This window comes from Lissotriton helveticus, chromosome 7, assembly GCF_964261635.1.
Source record: "Lissotriton helveticus chromosome 7, aLisHel1.1, whole genome shotgun sequence".
In the NCBI taxonomy this organism is placed as follows: domain Eukaryota; kingdom Metazoa; phylum Chordata; class Amphibia; order Caudata; family Salamandridae; genus Lissotriton; species Lissotriton helveticus.
In genome coordinates this window covers 1,835,100,072-1,835,119,383 of record NC_136068.1, presented here as the reverse complement: position 1 = coordinate 1,835,119,383, position 19,312 = coordinate 1,835,100,072, and the positions used below count along the sequence as shown (strand labels likewise).

The 19,312-nt window shown below is 44.9% G+C and overlaps 1 protein-coding gene across 7 annotated transcripts in view; it reads left to right on the top strand.

Annotated features, from left to right (window-relative positions):
* Positions 1-18,993, top strand: part of LOC144767751 (C-type lectin domain family 2 member E-like) — a 180,331-nt gene extending 161,338 nt beyond the window's left edge. For all 7 annotated transcript variants that reach the window (XM_078651136.1, XM_078651134.1, XM_078651138.1 and 4 more), the window contains 2 exons: positions 10,892-10,998; positions 17,063-18,993. In XM_078651136.1, coding sequence (XP_078507262.1) covers positions 10,892-10,998; positions 17,063-17,183 — 228 coding nt within the window. In that variant the 3' untranslated portion in view covers positions 17,184-18,993. The remainder of the gene's footprint in view (positions 1-10,891; positions 10,999-17,062) is intronic.
* The last annotated feature ends 319 nt before the right edge of the window (positions 18,994-19,312 follow it).

Sequence of the window (19,312 nt, the reverse complement as noted above, 5' to 3'; positions counted from 1 at the left end):
CGGCGGTCAGTTGCACTTCCAGGTAATGTGGCGTTCTGCTCAGAGAGTATAAATCTCCACGATTGACGCTTTGCACAGGGGCACCCGCTGTGAAATAGAGCCTGTCAGCTGAGGCTGCTCTCAGCGTATCCTTTTAAAATTGCACTGTTACTTTTTAAAAAAATACTTTTTCAATTGCTCATTGCACTGTTCACCTTCCTGCACATCTCAGACACCCTGTTTGTCACCGCACGCTCTCCGGTCCACTGCGGGTTTTCCAGTTTGTTGTAGAGGGAGCTGTGGTCAGTTGCACTTCCGGGTTAGAGGTGGGGTGAGGCGGCGTTCTGCTCAGAGCGTATAAATCTCCAGGATTGACGCTTCGTGCTGCGGACGCGCGCTGCGAAATAGAGCCAGTCAGCTGAGGCTGCTCTCAGCGTATTCTTTTTAAAATTGCACTGTTACTTAAAAAAATACTTTTTCAATTGGTCATTGCACTGTTCGCCTACCTGCACATCTCAGACACCCTCTTTGTCACCGCATGCTCTCCCGTCCACCGCGGGTTTGCCTGTTTGTTGTGGAGGGAGTTGCACTTCTGGGTTAGAGGTGGGGTGAGGCGGCATTCTGCTCACAGAGAGTATAAATCTCCATGATTGACGCTTCGCGCAGCGGACGCGCCGGCGGTGAGCTGAAGGCTCGCCAAAGGCAAGCCCTTATGTGCCCGTCGCCGTCCGGGTCAGGGACCATAACCCCTGTTCTAGGGCCATTAAAAATAAGAACTTGTTCACCAAAATTACTACATGTTCTTCGACCTAAGCTGCAACCAAACTGTAAGCCTCTTATACCAGGAAACTCTACTCCTAATTTTCTCTGCTGTGGTTTTTCTTTTACCACACAACTCTGAAGGGAATCTACCCCCAGGAAATATAAACTGGCGCAACCCTCTGCTAAAAATGATGCAGTCCTCTCAAATGAATTTGCCTTTTTTAGTATTAACTGTAGGTCACTTCCCAAACATAAGGAAGACATTCACAACCTCCTACTGAATACATAACCTGATGCCATTTTCATCACGGAGACTTGGCTAATTGGGAGCTCGGGACCCGACATTGCGACTGCACTACCTCCTAACTACGCGATTCTTAGAAAGCATCGCATGAATAAAATTGGAGGAGGTATAGCAATACCTATAGTAATTCATGCCCCACCCATAAGGCAGGTCATCTACTTGACCCTATTTTTTCTAACCTAGCCAATATCTCCTACCAGGCATCCTTCCCTATATTATGGTCAGATCATGTTGTGGTTGGCTTAAAGGTGAAACAGGACATGTGGCGTGAAAACCCCTCTACCTCTTCCGTCAGAACGGGTTTCAGAAATTGGGAAAAGCTAGATATTGATCCTTTTAATCTTCATCTTAGGAACACCATGCCTGCTATCACTACAGCCAATACAGCTGATGCTGACACTATTCAAAACTGGCTGATATCGTCTATTGATGTATGTCTTCCTATGTCAAATAAAATAATGAACAATCATCGTCCTCCTGCCCCCTGGTTTTCTGGAAAACTAAAGTCAGAAAAAACGGAATGTAAAGCCTTGGAGACACGTTGGAGGAAGGACTACATGCCGGCATCAAGACATACTTATAAACTGGCAATAAAAGTCTATCATGCCCTGTGTAATGCCACTCGGGCTGAGCACGCTAATAGAACCATCTTAATGTCATGTAACAACCCTAAAATATTGTTTAAAGTAGTGAAAGAACTGTTATGTTTAACTTGCCAACCAGAGCCACCGGGGCTAAATGAAGCGCAGTGCGAAGATCTTGCTGAGTTCTTTATGGACAAAATTGATAGAATCTATTCAGAATTTAATACTACGACAACTGACAGAGTTGCTGCCTAAGACCTTAGCCTCATCATCAGATTGTACCACCCTGACCCTGTCTCAGAACAAAAGTGCCAGACCAGGCACACGCCTGAAAACTGGCCACCCCTTGACACCCCTTCCTTTTGTCGTATTCTAACTAGCATCAAATCTGGCTCTCCTAAAGATCCTTTCCCCATCCCCATTCTTCAAAAATTGGAGTTACCAATACTAAATGTCATTATGAAACTCCTCAATGCCTCACTACGTGAAGCAACAGTACCAGCTGCTTGGAAACATGCCTTGTTCCTACCCTTACTAAAAAAAGTAAACTCTGATCCAGAAGTCCTATCTAACTTTCGAACGATCTCATTACTCCTAGCTTTCACCAAAATGTTGGGAAAACATATCAACCTTCAGTTGATGCAGTTTGCTGACTCCCAAAACATCCTACACTCATCTCAATCGGGTTTAAGAGCGGGCTTCTCTACTGAATCCACTCTCTTGGGAGTCACTGAAACCATTTGCCAACGTCTTGATATGGGAGATACTGTGGCACTCATACTACTCGACTTGAGTGCTGCTTTCGAGACTGTGTCCCACACGACCCTTTACAAGTGTTACATTCTAGGGGCAATGTGGGATCAGCACTCAAGTGGTTGTCGAGCTTTTTGTCTAGCAGGACTTTTCAGGTCTTTTCTCCTACGGCTAGCTCTTAGGCCAATGCTTCCCCATACGGACTGCCTCAGGGCTCTATACATAGCCCACTGCTTTTCAACATCTATGTTAGCCCCCTGGCTACCATAGATGAAGAGGCTGGGCTGACTATATATTCATATGCGGATGACACCCAGCTTATCTTCTCCTTGTCTACCAAGGAGACTTCCAATATGTCCTCTCTCCAGGTAGGACTACAAAAGATAGCTGGCTGGATGAATATAAATAGGTTGAAATTAAATGGAGGAAAAACTGAACTCCTGATCCTTGGTGGAAATAAAGCTCTCTGGGGCCCCTGCACTGGCCACCTCAAATGGGTGATATCCCCAAACCGTCACAATCTGTTCGCAACCTTGGTATAATCATAGACAACCAAATATCTATGAGACAGCAAGTGGTTAAGGTTGCCTCAACTTGTTTTACAATTCTAAAATGGATAAAAAAAATCATCTGTATGTTTCTGTGAGAAGTTGGCCTGATGTGCAGTGCTCACTATTCTAGTGATCACTATATATCAGTCCAAACAACCCTTATTGATGATTGGTTGTAAGTCAACCTTATAGACCAGCTATCCTAGTAGCATGGATACGAGCAGTCTAAGGCTAAGACTCTAGAGGGCGTGTTAAGCCAGCTGTTTTACCATCACATTACCCCTTGAACACCCAGTGAAAGGACACCACACAAGTGTTATGAAAATAAACAGTGTATTTATTAGAATCACAACAACCCTGTACTCTTTATGAGGACAGGGTGCTAGGCACACAACAAAACTCTTACGAAAATACTTAAGTTAGCACAGTATACACAAATGCCCGAGGGGCACAAAAAACCATATACTCTAAAAGTGGAATGCGAAATTACTAGCAGGTAAGTACAATACTAATAGGCTTTGGAATCGCTAGGACTTCTAGGAGACCCAGGGGACTCGGGTGCAGAGTGTGCACTCTCACGCGGGATGCGGGACAAAGTCTATGATAGCTAGTAAAGTTACAGTTAGTGTTCACGGGCGAACCCGACCTGGTAGGGAGAAAACGAAAGTGGATCCTGACCCTTGGATAGTGAGGCTATGCTGGGGCACCGAAATGCCGAAGTTACCTAGCCCAGGGGCTGCAGCTGCATATGTCTCAAAAGACGTCGGGAATCCTCGTTGACGGACCAGGAGCCTGGAAGAAAGGAGTTGCTGGCAGGCGACCAGTGAAGATTGTTCGAGTGATCCAAGCCTGGATCGAAGATGGATGACACCTGAAAGCAGAGGGGACCAAGTTCGTGACTACTAGCCAGTAGTCAGTGGGCACCAGGAGGGCACCAGATGGTAGTCACCTCGACTAGGTGAGTGGGCGACGCTGTGCTCTGCAGATCTCACGGACCAGGAGGCGTTGTCGGCGACCAGGATGGAGAGGCGAGCTGTCCCACAATGGATGAAGCTGTCGGCGTCGAAGAACCCAGGATTGGGCAACAAAGCCTTGGCTAATTCAAGCCCACGCGGTGGACTCAAAATGGCGTCTGGAGTGGACCAGGAGGGCCCGGGGTGCTCCTCTTCTGGAAGGGAGCAAGGGCCAGTCTGGAGCAACCAGACCAGCAGCAGTGATGTCGTCGGGCGTCGTTAGGAAGGCCACAAGCCAGCGGGCTAGTAGCCAAACAACGCGGTGAGCAGCAAAAAGCAGAAGGGCCCCACGCAGATCGTGGAGATGCTGGGAGGCTGGACTTCGGTGCTGGAGCTGCTCAGGGTCGGGGCTTCTCGGACCCCAAAGCACTCACCAGAGGATGACTCGGCGGGCTTGCTGTGCAGAAGTCGTGCAGTCTTGGCAATAGTCGGTCCCTTGAGGTCTCGTCGCACTCACGGTTCTCAGCTTGGCTGTAGAGGTGAGTAGAGGTCGGAGGTGCCAGGGAAGCCGGGTCTTGTCGAGCTGGGCAGTCGGATTCCGGAGGAAGGACTTACAGCAGACCGCAGTGTTCTTGCGATGGTGCCTGCGGATGCAGGGTGACTACTCCTTAGTCACAAGGGAGAATCTTGAAGAAGAAATCTTGATGTCCTTTCGCAGAAAGTCGTGTCTTGATTCCAAAGATGATCTGATTTGGAAGGGGGCCAGTCCCCACCTTTATCTGGGAAAAGGGGGCTGGCACGCGACTAAGTCCTGCCCTATGGGTGGGACCAGGAGGGGGGTGGTTACACCCCTCTCCTTTGGCGGGCTTTCCCCAGGCCAGGGTCTGGTGTGCCCCTGGAACTGGTTCAGGCCGGCCTATGCACAGTGAGCACCGGGGTGCCACGTGCAGTCACCTTCCTCTGAAGCCCTGCCTACCTAGAATACACAAAATCCTGTCTGGGACGGTGCTGGCACCGCCCCTGGCAGGAAACCCTTTGTCCTTATCTCCTGCTCTGGGAGGACTCCCAGCAGCAGGAGGGCAGACTTGTGTCTCGGTGGCAGCATCCATTTTGTGGAGCTGAGGCTCTGTTTGACTTTAACCGGGGTTATAGGTTACAGGCATGTCGTGTCCCTCTAGAAGGGTGGAATGCTAACCCCGTCGACAGAATTGGCGAGGGGTTAGTATTCCAATTCGTATGACACCTTACTCGACATGTTTTGATAAAGCGATACCAGAGTTGGCATTTAACCGCGAGGATTATAATGCACTTAAGAGTGTATGGTATGCGATATCATGGAAACGGCTAAGGGATGGATCCCGAAAGCCGCAGACAGGCTCAGCTCATGCCAGAGCACCATCTCACACGATTCCAAGCACTCTGCCTTCAGGATTGTTAAGGCCTGCCATAGGAGTGACTGATAGGAGATCTGTGTGTCCATTTTAGGGTTAGATATAGGTATACTATATCTAAAGCAAAGGGTTATTACACCACCTTGCCCCAGCTGTCGTGCAGCCAGTTGTGTCAGTTTAGTTAGTCAGCCCAGGGGTTGCACAATACGTGCTTCAGCCCCTGGGAGACTTCTGGGTACACCTCAGCCCTGGGTACAGGGACTTGGAGAGGGCCCAGTGCCAATTCAGTACCTGAGTACAATTTGGATAGAGAGAACAGCAAGGCTGTGGGTCTGATTAGCAGGCCCACAGCCAGGGAAAGTCGTAAACCAGTGCAGCAAAAAGCAAAAATCTGGGTGAACATAGGATTGCAGACCCTACTCTCCTACAGTTTCCACCTTCCACGCAAAAAACTGTTATCCACGCCTTGATCGTGTCCAGGCTGGACTACGGCAAGGTCTTGTACTTGGGCGCAAATATGGCGGTAATTCGGAAGCTATAAGTAGTCCAAAATTCTGCCGCCAGACTTCTATGCCAGTTACCTAGAATGGCCTCTATCACAGGTCCTTCCTATGACTTCCACTAGCTCAGGATGGAAAATCGATCTAAATGTAACACCCTTTGCTACATGCATAGAATCAAAGCGGGTGTAGCACCACACTATCCCAGTGCCTTGGTACACCCCTACGCTTCTCCTTCGATCCTCTAATCAGTTAAAATGTCAAGTCCCCAGAATCAAACGAGCACGTATGGGCAGACGGTCCTTTGCTTACTTGGCTCCTTTACTATAGAAATCACTCCCTCTACAACTATGCCATGAAACTATTTACCACAAATTCCATAAAGGTAAAACAACTTGGTTATTTAACCACTAGAGTTTTGCCCTATCTCTTTCTAGCGCACCTCTGTAGGCGCCGGTAAACCTCCGGGTAGCTGTTGCGCCATATATATTTAACAATAATAATAATGTTTCAACATCTATTCAAGGTTTCGGTGGGACCCTTAATCTGCTGGGCCTCATATCCTCCTGCATCCTACTGGTGGGCCATGCCAGGTGGCATATGCAGGCTCTGCAGTGGGACCTGAAGTTCCAGTGGGCGCAGCATCAGGAGAATCTTTCTGATGACGTTGAGATCTCAGAGGACACTGCGCATCAATTGCAGTGGTGACTAACGAACCAGGATTGGGTCAAAGGCAGAACCCTCTCCCTTCCCCAACCAGACATCACAGTGGTGACAGATGCTGCGCTTCTGGGATGGGGTGGCTACATGAGAGACGCGGAGATCAGAGGCCTCTGGTGTCTGGCGGAGTCCAGGCTCCGCAGCAACCTTCTGGAGCTCCGGGTGATTTGTCTCGCACTGAAAGCATTCCTTCCTTCTGTCAAGGGAAGAGTAGTCCAGGTGTTCACAGACAACACCACCGCTATGTGGTACTACAACAAACAGGGAGGGGTGGGGTCGTGGACCCTATGTCAAGAGGCCCTTCACGTCTGGACATGGCTGGAACATCAGGGCATGTCCCTGGTGGTTCAACACCTGGCCAGTTCACTGAACTCCAGGGCGGATTAACTCAGCCGCCATTGCTTGATGGATCACGAATGATGTCTTCACTTGGAGGGGGTGCAAGGTCTCTTTCAGCAGTGGGGAGAGCCTTGGTTAGATCTGTTTGCCACCAAAGAGAACGCGCAATGTCAGCAGTTCTGCACGTTGGAATTTCTAACGCGCCATTCGCTCAGAGACGCTTTGCGTTGCAAGTGGAATTGCTATCTTCTATATGTATTTCAGCCTATACCACTTCTGCCCAGAGTGCTGAAGAAGATCAAGCGCAACTGGGCCCAAGTCATTCATGTGGCTCCGGATTGGGCACAAAGAGTTTGGTATCCCGAGCTCTTGAACATGGCCATCGATCCTCCGATCAGACTGCCTCTTTGAGAGGATCTTCTGTCGCAGCAGCAGGGGATGTTCCTCCACCCGAACCTGTTCAGCTTCCACCTCCTTGCGTGGAGCTTGAGCAGCGACAGTTGGCAGCTTTCGACCTTCCTCCAGAAGTCTGTAATGTAATCTTGGCAGCCAGATGTCTCTCAACTAAAATGATATATGCCTGTAGATGGAAATAACTTGTGGCAAAGGCTATGGATCCCCATTCTGCCCCCCTTCCAGAGGTTCCCCTATTCATTATTTCTTTGGCCCAGCAGGGCTCTGCTCTGGGCACCCTTAAAGGCTATATTTTGGCCATTTCAGCCTTTCTTCGCCTTGCTGATCAGCCTTCTCTTTCCAAGTGCCCAATTGTAAATGGATTTCTTAAGGGCATTACTAATTGTTTTCCTCCTATTCCTTTCGTAATGCCCCAGTGGGACTTGAATCTGGTTTTAACGTACCTTATGAGTGCTCCTTTCGAGCCATTATATATTTGTCCTTTCAGACTCTTGACTCTAAAAACTGCTTTTCTGGTTGCCATCACATCTGCTCGCAGGGTGAGTGAGCTTCAAGCTCTGTCTTCTAAACCTCCTTTCCTTGATGTTCATTCGGACAAGTTTGTCCTTTGAACTTGAGCTTCTTTTCTTCCCAAAGTGGTTACCTCTTTCCACATCTGACAGACCATCATTTTGTCCACATTCTTCCCGCACCCTGCCACGGAAGAAGAGAGACCCCACCGCCTGGATCCAAAATCATTTTATCTGGATCACACAAAAAATTCCTGGTGGATGATCAACTCTTTGTTGGCTATGTGGGTGCCAAGAAAGGTTGGGCATTGCAAAAACGGACCATCCCTCGATGGGTCGTCCTTTGCATTAAGATCTGTCATTCCTTGGCAAAAAAGGAGCCTCTGGTAGGGCTGCATGCCCATTCCACCAGGGTGATGGCAGCTACTACTGCTTTGAGACGTGGAGTCCCCCTCAGTGACATTTGCCACATGGGCATCCCTGCACGTTTTCGCAAAATATTACTGCCTGGATAGCCAAGTCCGGAGAGACAGCTTCTTTTGCCATTCAGTTCTCTAGGACTTTCTGGTGTGAACTTGAATCTGAGACCCACCTCCGGGGTTGGTATTGCTGAAGTATCTATTCTAAGGTAAGGAATATATAACTAATAGTTTCTTTCAGATGAGCAAGTTACTTAACCTTCGGTGATGATATATCTGTAAGAGAAATATACTAGTTATAGATTTCTTACCGCCCCACCCTTCCTCCCCGTTCTGCGAACTGACTTCTAGAGTAAGGGACTCCCTTTCAGGGCCCTAGTTTTGTGCACAAGTGGTTAGTGTCTTACATGGCTCTGCGCTTCTGGCGTGGAATTCCTGTACAGAACTGAAGTCAGCGTGCAGGGGCGGTATCTAAGTAGACACCGCAAATGTAATTCTGCCAAACACAACGTCATCGACGGACGCTGAGTCGACTGAAGCCACCTACCGACACGCACAGGTACTGCTAGAGAAAAAATCTACGGATACCGTCTGATGCCTTGGGGTGATTCTAAGGTGCCGAATCTATATCTAATATATGTCTCTTACAGATATATCGTTACCGAAGATAAGTAACTTATTCTTTAGTTAGCTGCACCCCAGCATCACTTCTTCTGGGATGTCGCAGCTAAATTTGACTCCAAATCTCAATTTCTTCTCATTTCTTCACTACATCTGTATTTTATCTGCACTTGTGGTCTACAACAGCCATGAAGATGCCCCACCTCTGGCTTTTAATTTGGGGCATTCATATATGAATCCTTTTAAGTTCTACAGCTCTTGTAGGTACAACACACTACTAGAGGCAGCCAGTTTAGTGATGCCTGATATGGTTTAATATCTTAATATTTGCTTGCTGTGGTCAAGCTGAAGTAGAAGGGATAGGTTTTGAGGAGGTTACCAATTTTTACAGTGGGATATCTGTGGTGACGTAGGATTCAAAACAAAGATTCTAAAACCTAAATTAACAGGTAAAGAGACGACTGTCTGGAGGATGCAAAGACCTCAGTTTATATGGTTTCTTCTCCCTTCATTTTTTTTTTTTATTTTTTTTTTTATTTTTAAAAGACCTTTATTGTCCAACATATAGTGTACACAGCGTTGTAGCTAACAACCCAGCCGGGCCAGCTGCAGGTAATGAACAGTGTGTTAGGAAGGGCAAGTGAACACAGCTTCAAGGCCGACAACCCTGGGGTCCGGCAGCGTATACCAACATGTCACATAACACCGTAATCATGCACTTATGTTGTGCCAAGCAAGTGTGTGGTCTATGATTTTTCTTTATATAGTCAGTGGACCAAAGTAGCTGTGCCGAACCCACCCCCGTCACCAGCAATGGTTTCCTCTCCCTTCATGGAAGAAAATGTGCAACAGAGAGTCTACTTTTATTAGCAGTAAGTAAAGCCACCTCCTTTACTTTGTTCAAAACTAGCCTTTTTTCAAACTCAAACTTCACTTTCACCTTTCATAATTATCTGACTTGATTTTGCCCTCTTTCCAACGTATGCTGTAGACAATTGGCCCCATTCACATAACTAACTTAAGACAAAATCCTAAACTTACTACCATGTTGGTATTCACAGAGGCACTTACTCATTTCGGTATTCACAGAAGTTAGGAGTCCTAACTTTAGGACTCCTAAATGCCGTTTGTGAATACCGAGAGTCTTAAAGTTAGGATTTTTCTCAGTTTAGGAGTAGTAAAGTTAGGAATCCTAACTTTAGGACTCCTAAATGCCTTCTGTTAATACCAAAAGTCCTAAAGTTAGGATTTGTCTCAGTTTAGTAGTAGTAAAGTTAATTACTCCTAACTTTAGGACTCCTAAATGCCTTCTGTGAATACGAAGTCTTAAAGTTAGGATTTTTCTCAGGTTAGGTGTAGTAAAGTTAGGACTCCTAACTTCTGTGAATACCGAAATGAGTAAGTGCCTTGTGCGAATACCGAAATGAGTAAGTGCCTTCTGTGAAAACCGTGATGAGTAAGTACCTTCTGTGAATACCAAAATGGTAGTAAGTTTAGGATTTTGTCTTAAATTAGTTCTGTGAATCAGGCCCAATTAATCCACTTTCCTTTGTATTCCTGTAAAATGAATCTGTTCAAGATAACGTAAAGTAGTAATCAGGAGTTTAAATTGACACTTCACAAGCTCTTTTTAAGTCCACATTTATGACCTCTATTCTGCATGTGTTTAGCACTGCGGTCACCTTATTTTTCGGTTTGTATGGCTCAGTGTTGGATTGCAGCACTGCAGCACTTATCTCTTATGGCAAGTGCATAGTGAATGCGTTGCTCTCCATTTTGTGGATAACTGTAAAGGACTGCAGGATAGATATGAATTGATGACCATCAAACTGGCCACTTGTTTTTATTTACAGAAACGTACTAATATTGTCTGTGAATCAAATTGCCCACATGAAATCTTCCAAAAATGTAATGTAAAAATTAACGTTCTAGGATCGATTTTGATTATTTTTCCCATCCTACATCGCTATTGTCTTTAAGGATAATAATACATTTTGGAAAGCTCGAGATCTGTGCACTGACTCCATCGAATCATTTTATTAAAACGTAATTAGACCTTTTCAAGACATTTCTTTTTCCGTGTTGTTTAAAGGAATTTCTGCTGCGTCACAAGGGGGACCCCGATCTCTGGATTGGCTTGAGTAGGAGGGATCTTAACCATCCATGGATATGGGTTGATGGCACCAAATTCAACAACTGGTAAGTGCTCTTTCGCGTGCTTAACTCGCTGTAAGGCATTTTCGTTCACTAATTATATCAGGTGAGATGGCGTTTAGAAACCACACCAATTTTGAGGGTAAAAGGCCCTCTACTTTATTAGAACAGGCATGCAGATGAAAGCTTAAAAACATTACAACATATTTGACTTTCCCACCGTTCTAATGCATTGTTCAAACTAACTCCCCTAACCTTAATCTTTGCCCTCGAACATGAACTAAGCCCCCAATAAACCAGGAAATGTTTCACACCAACCCACTCTCATTCCAATTGCCCTGCGTTCATCCAAGCCCCAGCCATCACTCCCTTGTGACCCCCCTGCCAAGGACTGCCCTGCCAAGACACAACCGATGCGTCCCTTTTCCTGATCCATCTGCTTTTCGAAAACCCTTAATAGGCGTTTGTCCTTCCCCACCAGACCTATGTCTTTTCCTTTGAGACATTGTTTTTGATTTGCAAAAAGTGTTTACAAAAAAACTGGCCTGTCACCCTACCAACAAGTCTGAAAACGTTTTTTTTTATGTTTGAAAGCTTTATTGAAGAACAATAATGATAAACAACAATAAGGCATCTGCAAAAAGACATAAGAAATGCGGAAACATAACCTGAAATAGTAATATTGCTAATGACAAAAAGAAATAAAGCATTTTATGGGAGTTTTTAGGTTATGGGGAAGGGGAGAGGGGAAGGGCAGAGAGACCATGTAATAACAGAATAGTAACAATAGAGAATAATGGCAAATAAATAAACGATACAAATATCAATACAGAATTAACCGTATATGAAGACGTTGCAATATAGGAAAAACTGTAAAGAATGTCAAATAAACAAGAAGGAGAGAGTCTAAATCCTTCAAGGGGGCTTGAAATTTTCTGAGTTGATATGAGTAAACATCTTTTGAACTGATAGGTTTAAAAATGTGGTAAGAGGTAGCCAATAGAGATCCACATTACACCTTGGTTTACAGGAGGAGGCAAAGGCGACATCAAGTCTATGAAAATGACATAAAGAGTTCCACCAACCCTGTACCGAGACATTTGTAAGGGATTTCCAGTTGGAAGAGATATGTTGGAATGCAAGTGAAAGCATGAGATCGTAAAGACCATGGGAATGTGCAGGAAGTTCTAAAGAGTCTGAGAGGCTGCCTAGAAAAAGAAGAGTGAATGAGTATGGGAGAGAGAGTGTGAGGATGCGGAAAACTTTTTGTTTTAAATGCTTAGAATTGGTCCGTCACCCAACGGCCCTCAGGCTCACTGATACCAAGTTGAAATTGACAGCTTGTTTTCCCATGCTATCTTATATCTCAAGCAAAGTTTTTTTTTCTATAACTTTATTTAGCAGTTTCCACAGATCATTGAACCACGTAGCGATAAATACAAAGGCAGCTTACAGCAATATAATACTGGATACGCAGTCGGGGTGCTCACGCAAAGTGGTACATTCAAACAACATTGGCTATCTAATGAAAAATCAATACTATCCCGACACACATCAGACCTTATCTCCATTGTAGTGCAATCTATCTCCTAATACACTGGTTTGTTCCTACTTTTGTGGCCTGGTCTCCTCTGCTTAATCTAACTGCCAGAGCGCATCTGCGTGTAACATGAAACCCAAATATCATACGTCTAGTATATCTCAGCCATAGTCCAAGCAAAAATCATTCCCAGTGACAGATAATTGAACCCCCATCTTGTCGATAAAACATGTAATCTTCATTTTTAATATCTCTGTGTGCTACCTTTTAATATCCCTGTGTTCTACCACTCCACACCCCTGTTTTGACAAAACCTACGCATCTCTCTGTTAACCTTACTTCTTGCGTTTTGAACTGAACAATACTTAACATCCCCACGCCAAACTCTTTTTTTCCACGTGGACAGTCCACAATACAGACGTCCAAGGCCACATTATCCTAATACTATCCAGATTCTTATTCGTGTCTTTCAATATCCCCAAAACAGATAACTGAACCAAATCACTTTCCTGGAGATAAATCAGAACACTGTCCGGACATGCTCGTCCTGAAGCTATGCTAGACCACCATGGCAGTAGCTTCCGCCATTTCATGCCCCTTCTACCTCACCACTCAGATCGAATTTCTGCAACACTGAATCCTAGGTAGGACGACCCCCTACTTGTTTTGCTGCCCATTTCACAAACTAGTGGCCAATAACCCAAACGTAGATAACCTCCAACCATGGCCCTGCTACACCGCCTGTAATCAGAAAAGAAGGATATTAATGAAAGCAGTACTTTCACAACGTCTCAATGTCCCTTATATAACCTAAACAACAGCTGGATGACCATCTCCCCAGCTACCTGACTTTTTTCAATGAGTAAACCAACCAAGCAGCCTCAGATGCTGCACCAATCCGAAAAGAGTGGGTACCAAAATCCCAACCCTAACAACCATGTACTCATTACTGCCAACATTTGAGACGGCAACAGCCGTTTCTCATTTTTTGACAAAAAACAAAACTGAAACAAGCACCCCCATTTTCTCTAAACTTATGCCATACTTGGACTGTATATGCGCTATTTTGTAGTCCAGCAGAACAACCCGTGCTCCTTTATCCCTGTGATCTGCCTTGGATTCCCTCAAAAACAAACACAGTATATTCCCTTGAACTTCTACATTCTCCACCCTTAAATCCTCCATCCAACACCGTGCCCAACAACTCTGAAACCTGAAAGCCACCTAAAAACAGCCACAACATACACAACTGAAATAACCTTACTTCAAAAGCTAGCCAACATATTTCTTTTAAGCCTTGCATCCTTTTAACTAGTCTCAGCATTGTCACTGGCTTTCTTTTGCGACACACCTTTCTCTGCTCTTTTGACCAACATTGCAGAATCATCCTCCTCCTCATTTCCCCCGATTCAGAGCAAAACCCCAAACAAATTCGGCATAGACACTGATCCCTTCCAATTTCCCTGCAATTTTGGTTGCTATAAGGCCATGCAATGTCACTGGTCCCTTGGCCTCTCCTACCGGCACTGGTGCCCAGAAACTCTCCTGTGCTTGCCTATAATTCCTACCTGTTCCTTTTTGCAAAGAAGTTCTTGATTAAATACATTGCCCCCCATCTCTCAACTCAAAGATCTCCAGCGGTACCTCTGTCTTCTGTAGATCCGCCCTGGATGTCAAACCACAGAATCTCTGCCGCTGTGAACGTGATAATGCATCGGCAGAGTTATTGTTCACCCCAGGCATGTGTTTGGCTCTAAATGTAATAATCAACATTAAACACCCAAGGATGAAACACTGTAGCAAGTTCAGTCATTTCTGATCTTTCCCTCGTAGACCATTCACCAAAGCCTCTACTGTGCTGTTATCTACAATAAATGTAACCCATTTGCTTGACAGATCTGGTCCCTATAAAGCCAAGGCTTCAAGCCGTAGGAAAATTTTAAAAAGCCAATGCTCCGACCTTCCGACTTCAAAACATCTGGCCAACACTCTGAACACCACTTTCCCTCCCACTAGTGGCCAAACCCTCCATTCTGCAGCATCTAAGACAATTTCAACCAGCCATAAAAAATCCTGGAAACCTCTAGGTCTGCCCTTAGGGTTGCTGAAATTCGCACCCTATGATGAGGGAGCTGTACCCCTGCCATGGTAAAACCAGGTCGCCTACAAAACGATCTGACAGCTCTCACCACTCCACACACAAATGTAAGGTGACCTAACAACTTCTGCGATTGATTCAACTGCATCTTTTTTACACCAGCGGCTTCATCCAGCAATGATTTTTTGTATTTTGGCCATGGGTAACCTAGCTTCCCTACTATGAGTGTCAAGTTAAATGCCCAAAATAAACAAAACTGCTCGGGCCTTCCTTCTTTTCTGGCGCTAATGAGACCCCAATCTCTACAGCCAAGATCTGAAAACTCTGTAAAGCAGAGGCCCAGTCCATGTGCCTTCCTCCCCTATGAACAACATAAAGATTGCCCTCAAACTAAAACCCTGTGAAGAGAAATCACAAGAATGTACTGGCAGTAGCTTTAAGGTCAATTTTATGTGACATTTTGCCAATTCAGCCCCTGAACCACAAAGTCTCACCAAAGCCTATGCCATATCAACAGAAGTAAATTGCACCACTGTGTCCTCTTTTGTGATAGCCATTAAGAGCCGAGCCTTCAGGCCAACACAAATGATGAATCAGTCTAAATGCTCCTGGTGTTTCTTTGGGCACTACCCCCAAAAGGTGATACCATGAGCTCAGGCAGGGGCCAATAGTTAACGAGCTGCAAAAATACAACCCTCTTCTACCACTTCACTCAACTTATCCGTCACTACTTCAGGGATGTTTCTGGCTGGTCTCAAAGTGTCCTCAAATCTTCTATCCCTTGAGCCCTGATATCCCAGTCTGAAACCTTCATTGAGTCACCATTCCAACAACAGTCCATTCTCTTGTTGTGGATTAAATTCCAACGAAGACAAAATCTCCATCCTAACTGGAGTAAAAGCCTTTTTGACCAGCCTTACTTGGTCCCCCTCGCCCCCTGCCTTGCCCATTGTAGCCATGACTGGCTTGTTCCCCAAAGCACTGTAAGACTGAATGCTTGCTCCCACATTTCGTACACTTGTGTTTGTATTTACATGGGGTTCTGGGGCAATCTGCTCCGTTGAAACTCCTATATGCGCCTGTGTTTGATTTTCCGAAACCTGCCCCAGTTACACCCTCACTACAGTGGGCATACCAAGAAAATGCCTATAGTGCACTGCCAATCCATTGGCAGCATGAAGTGTAGTTGGTGGGGGCGTGTTGAGTACATCCATTTGAGCCACAGCTCATTGTCTACTTCCCCCCAAGGCTTAATAGGCCTCAAACTCAGCCTTGCTCTAAATTTCTCATAATGTAACAAGCGAATGTATGGCGTGACAACACATTCATTTACAACACATGCCTTTACAACGCAGTTTTTACATCGCAACATCCTTTACAACGCATTTTTTTACATCGCATGCCATTACATTGCATTTTTAGAAACTACCTTTACAACGCATTCCATTACATCGCATCATACCTTTACAACGCATACCATTACATCACATACCATTACATCACATTTAAGGTGAGTGTTGGATAGTGTAGGGGTAAAACCTACTATTCTTACACCAGTGAGTGCAACAGTAGGGTAAGTGTTGGATAGTGTAGGGGGAAAAGTTACTATTCTAACTCCAGTGAGTGCAACAGTAGGGTAAGTGTCGGATAGTGTAAGGGTACTATGCGTTGTAATGGTATGCATTGTAATGACTTGGGTTGTAATGCGTGCGCTGTAGTGACATGCATTGTAATGACATGCGTTGTAGTGACATGCGATGTTATGGCTGCGTTGTAATGACATGCGATGTAAAGGATGTTGCGATGTAATAACTGTGTTGTAAAGGTAGTGCAATGTAATGACTGCGTTGTAAAGGTTGTTTCCTGTAACAAACATATCTCTAAAAGTGTATGTGAGCGTTTCATATAATATCCATGGATACCGACATCTCTTGGTATTTTTCAAAGTATAAACTTGCGTATATCAAACGTTGGACCTCATGTTTGTTTTAGATCATTCAAGGTTAACCAGCAAGACCCGTTTGACAATTTAGACTCCACTCCTCGGTGTATGTTGCTGCTCAGCGTTCCTGTGTAATTGTCTGGCTTACTAGGCTGACCCATTGTAAACCGTTTCCTCTTTAGGGAATCTTGGCTTGTTTTCTCCCACTTCTCTAGTGAATGAATACCTTTATGGCGTCTTCATTTCCAGTAGGTGTAAAATACCTAGACACTGCTGCACAATGTTATATGAAACCAGAGGATCACTAGACTGACACCTGGTTCCCTGGAAGCCTACTTTTCTGCTGTACTTACATCCAGTCCACTCCATCACTGAGCCAGTGCCTGTCCTGCCAGGCTCCCATTCATAGTCTGTTGAACTAGTAAATGCCATTTGAACATTTTACTGTTTGCTACCCTTTCTGTAACATGTATTCAATACTTAATGTAAACTTGCAAAAAGACCTGACATTGTTTTCTTGTTGTTGCAGGTTCAAAGTAGAAGATTATGCAGAATGTGCTTACCTAAGTCATCACATTGTCAGAAGTTCGGAATGCTATAGCAAACAAAAGTGGATCTGCTCAAAATATCCATTGAAAAAAGCTCAATAATCATACACAATTTGTGGTAGTGCCATTTAGAGAATACATAGCACACACTTCTCCACAGTTATTTGTGATCTTCTTGCCTAACTCTTCCCCAAAACATCTTTTTGAGAGTGGGTGTATCCCTCACAAGTTAGTGCCTTTCTTTGAGTGACCAGTTGCTCCTGGGCTGGTGGTGTCTCCCCCACTGGGAAATGTGTATTGGAACCAGACACTGGACAAAGGTCCTGGGTGTGGAGGAGAGTGGGTCTTACAGAAGGGCTTGGAGGGGAGAGGTGAGGGGTGCTGATTACTATCTGGATAACACTTTAGAAAGAACCGACTCCAGCGCCTATAAATGAACTTGGTACCTGGTCTACTCCCATTTTTGTCCCATTAGACAGGCTGAATTCAAACACAGGGAAGAAGGGAGAACTGGCTAGAACTCATTTTTGGGGGTTGGCAAGGGATTGCTCCCACCCACAGGCAGGCACTAGGCATGAACGTGGCAACATCTGAACCTAAAATTTTTTATAAAAAGGGGATAAATCCCATCCAGGCAACTATAGGCCCATCAGCCTAATAGATTCTTTGCAAAAGGTGATGGGCGGCTGGTATTAAATAAGGTGCAAGCCTGGATAGATGACCAGGGTATCTTATCCCCATTACAAGCAGAATTCCGGGCCCACATTAGTACCATCGACCAAGTGTTTCTGTTCATTTTAATATAGTGGCGGTCTGTGGTCTTATGCAAGGGCAGCTTATATCCTGCCTTTGTCGACTCAAGTCAGCATTTGATCTCTTCTCCCGCAGCAAACTTTGGGCAGTGTTGCAGGAGCTGGGGATGTCACCAGAACTGCTCTCCCTTATTGCCGCCTTCATGAGGGCAACTTTACCCAAATACGTTGGGGCTCTCACAGTAGCATTACCAACCCGTTTCCCATGGAGAAAGTGTTGTATGGCATTTTAGATTCTGAATAAAATTCCTGATTCATGCCCTTATATAGGTACAATTCGCGTTGCCCTTATATAGGCGTAGAAATCAAGCCCTTATTTAGGCATGGCCATGCAGTCCAAATACAGGCATGGCTACTTCCATCCATTCATCTACGTCACAACGATTTCTTGGAAAACCTGACTCTCAAGCCGTAAGGACTTCCCCTTTCTTGAATATTGATTTCTCCAAGAACTTAGTTATTTTATAATGAACATCTTTTGCTTGGGGGTTCATTCATAACGTTCATATGCCGACTTTACGTCAAACATGGCATTCCTAAACACCTTCAAGGTATAAATATGCCTTCACTTGCTATGGCAAAGCACGGTGTGATTTGGTGCCGTTCGACTACCTACGTGCCCGACGCAGCTCGCTACAGCATGTGCCGAAGGAAGCCAACTCTCCAGCTGACGCACAGACAAGAAGCTCCAGTGTTTTGGACTCCCCTTGCGGGGTGTTGGGAAATTGAGTCCGAGACATAGATACCAAACCTCCTTCATTCGAAGGTATGGAGCTGATTAGAACCTAGAGAAACCTTTGGCAAATTCTTGGCAAAACTAAACCTATGCTAAACAACCATACTTACTTCCTCCTTTGTACTAGACCGAGGTTAGGTACATTGGGGTGGCGTATTTTAGAAGCACTTATTGAGTATTTTAGCCTGTGTTATTTATGTATGTATTTTTATATGGCTAATAAACCATTAAATGCAATTAAAGTAATATTTTATATTACTGTTCACGCTGTACGCACTGTACTTTGCATTTTGTCTAACCATTGTAGCAGTTCACCTCTCATGCATGTGAAAGAAGACTGTTCAATAAACCCCTTTTATTGAAACGTCCGTCTCTCTAATTTTCTCTGCAAATCTGTAGAAACGAAGCATGCACGATTGACTAGGTAAAATAGTTATGTATTGTTTCCACGACTCTGATGATATGTTCTTATTCTTGGGGAAACAAAGTTGTCATGTTTATGCGGTTGTCAGAAACTAATCCCTTCTTGTGTATTCGAGAAAGTTTCTAGTGACCTCTGAGCTAGCTGGCACTCACTATTAAGTTTAGTATATTCGAAAGAGACCTACTAACCTAAGTCCTACGTCATATCTATAGAATATATTATTCCAATGCGCAGAGCCTATTGGGAATATAGGAACTAC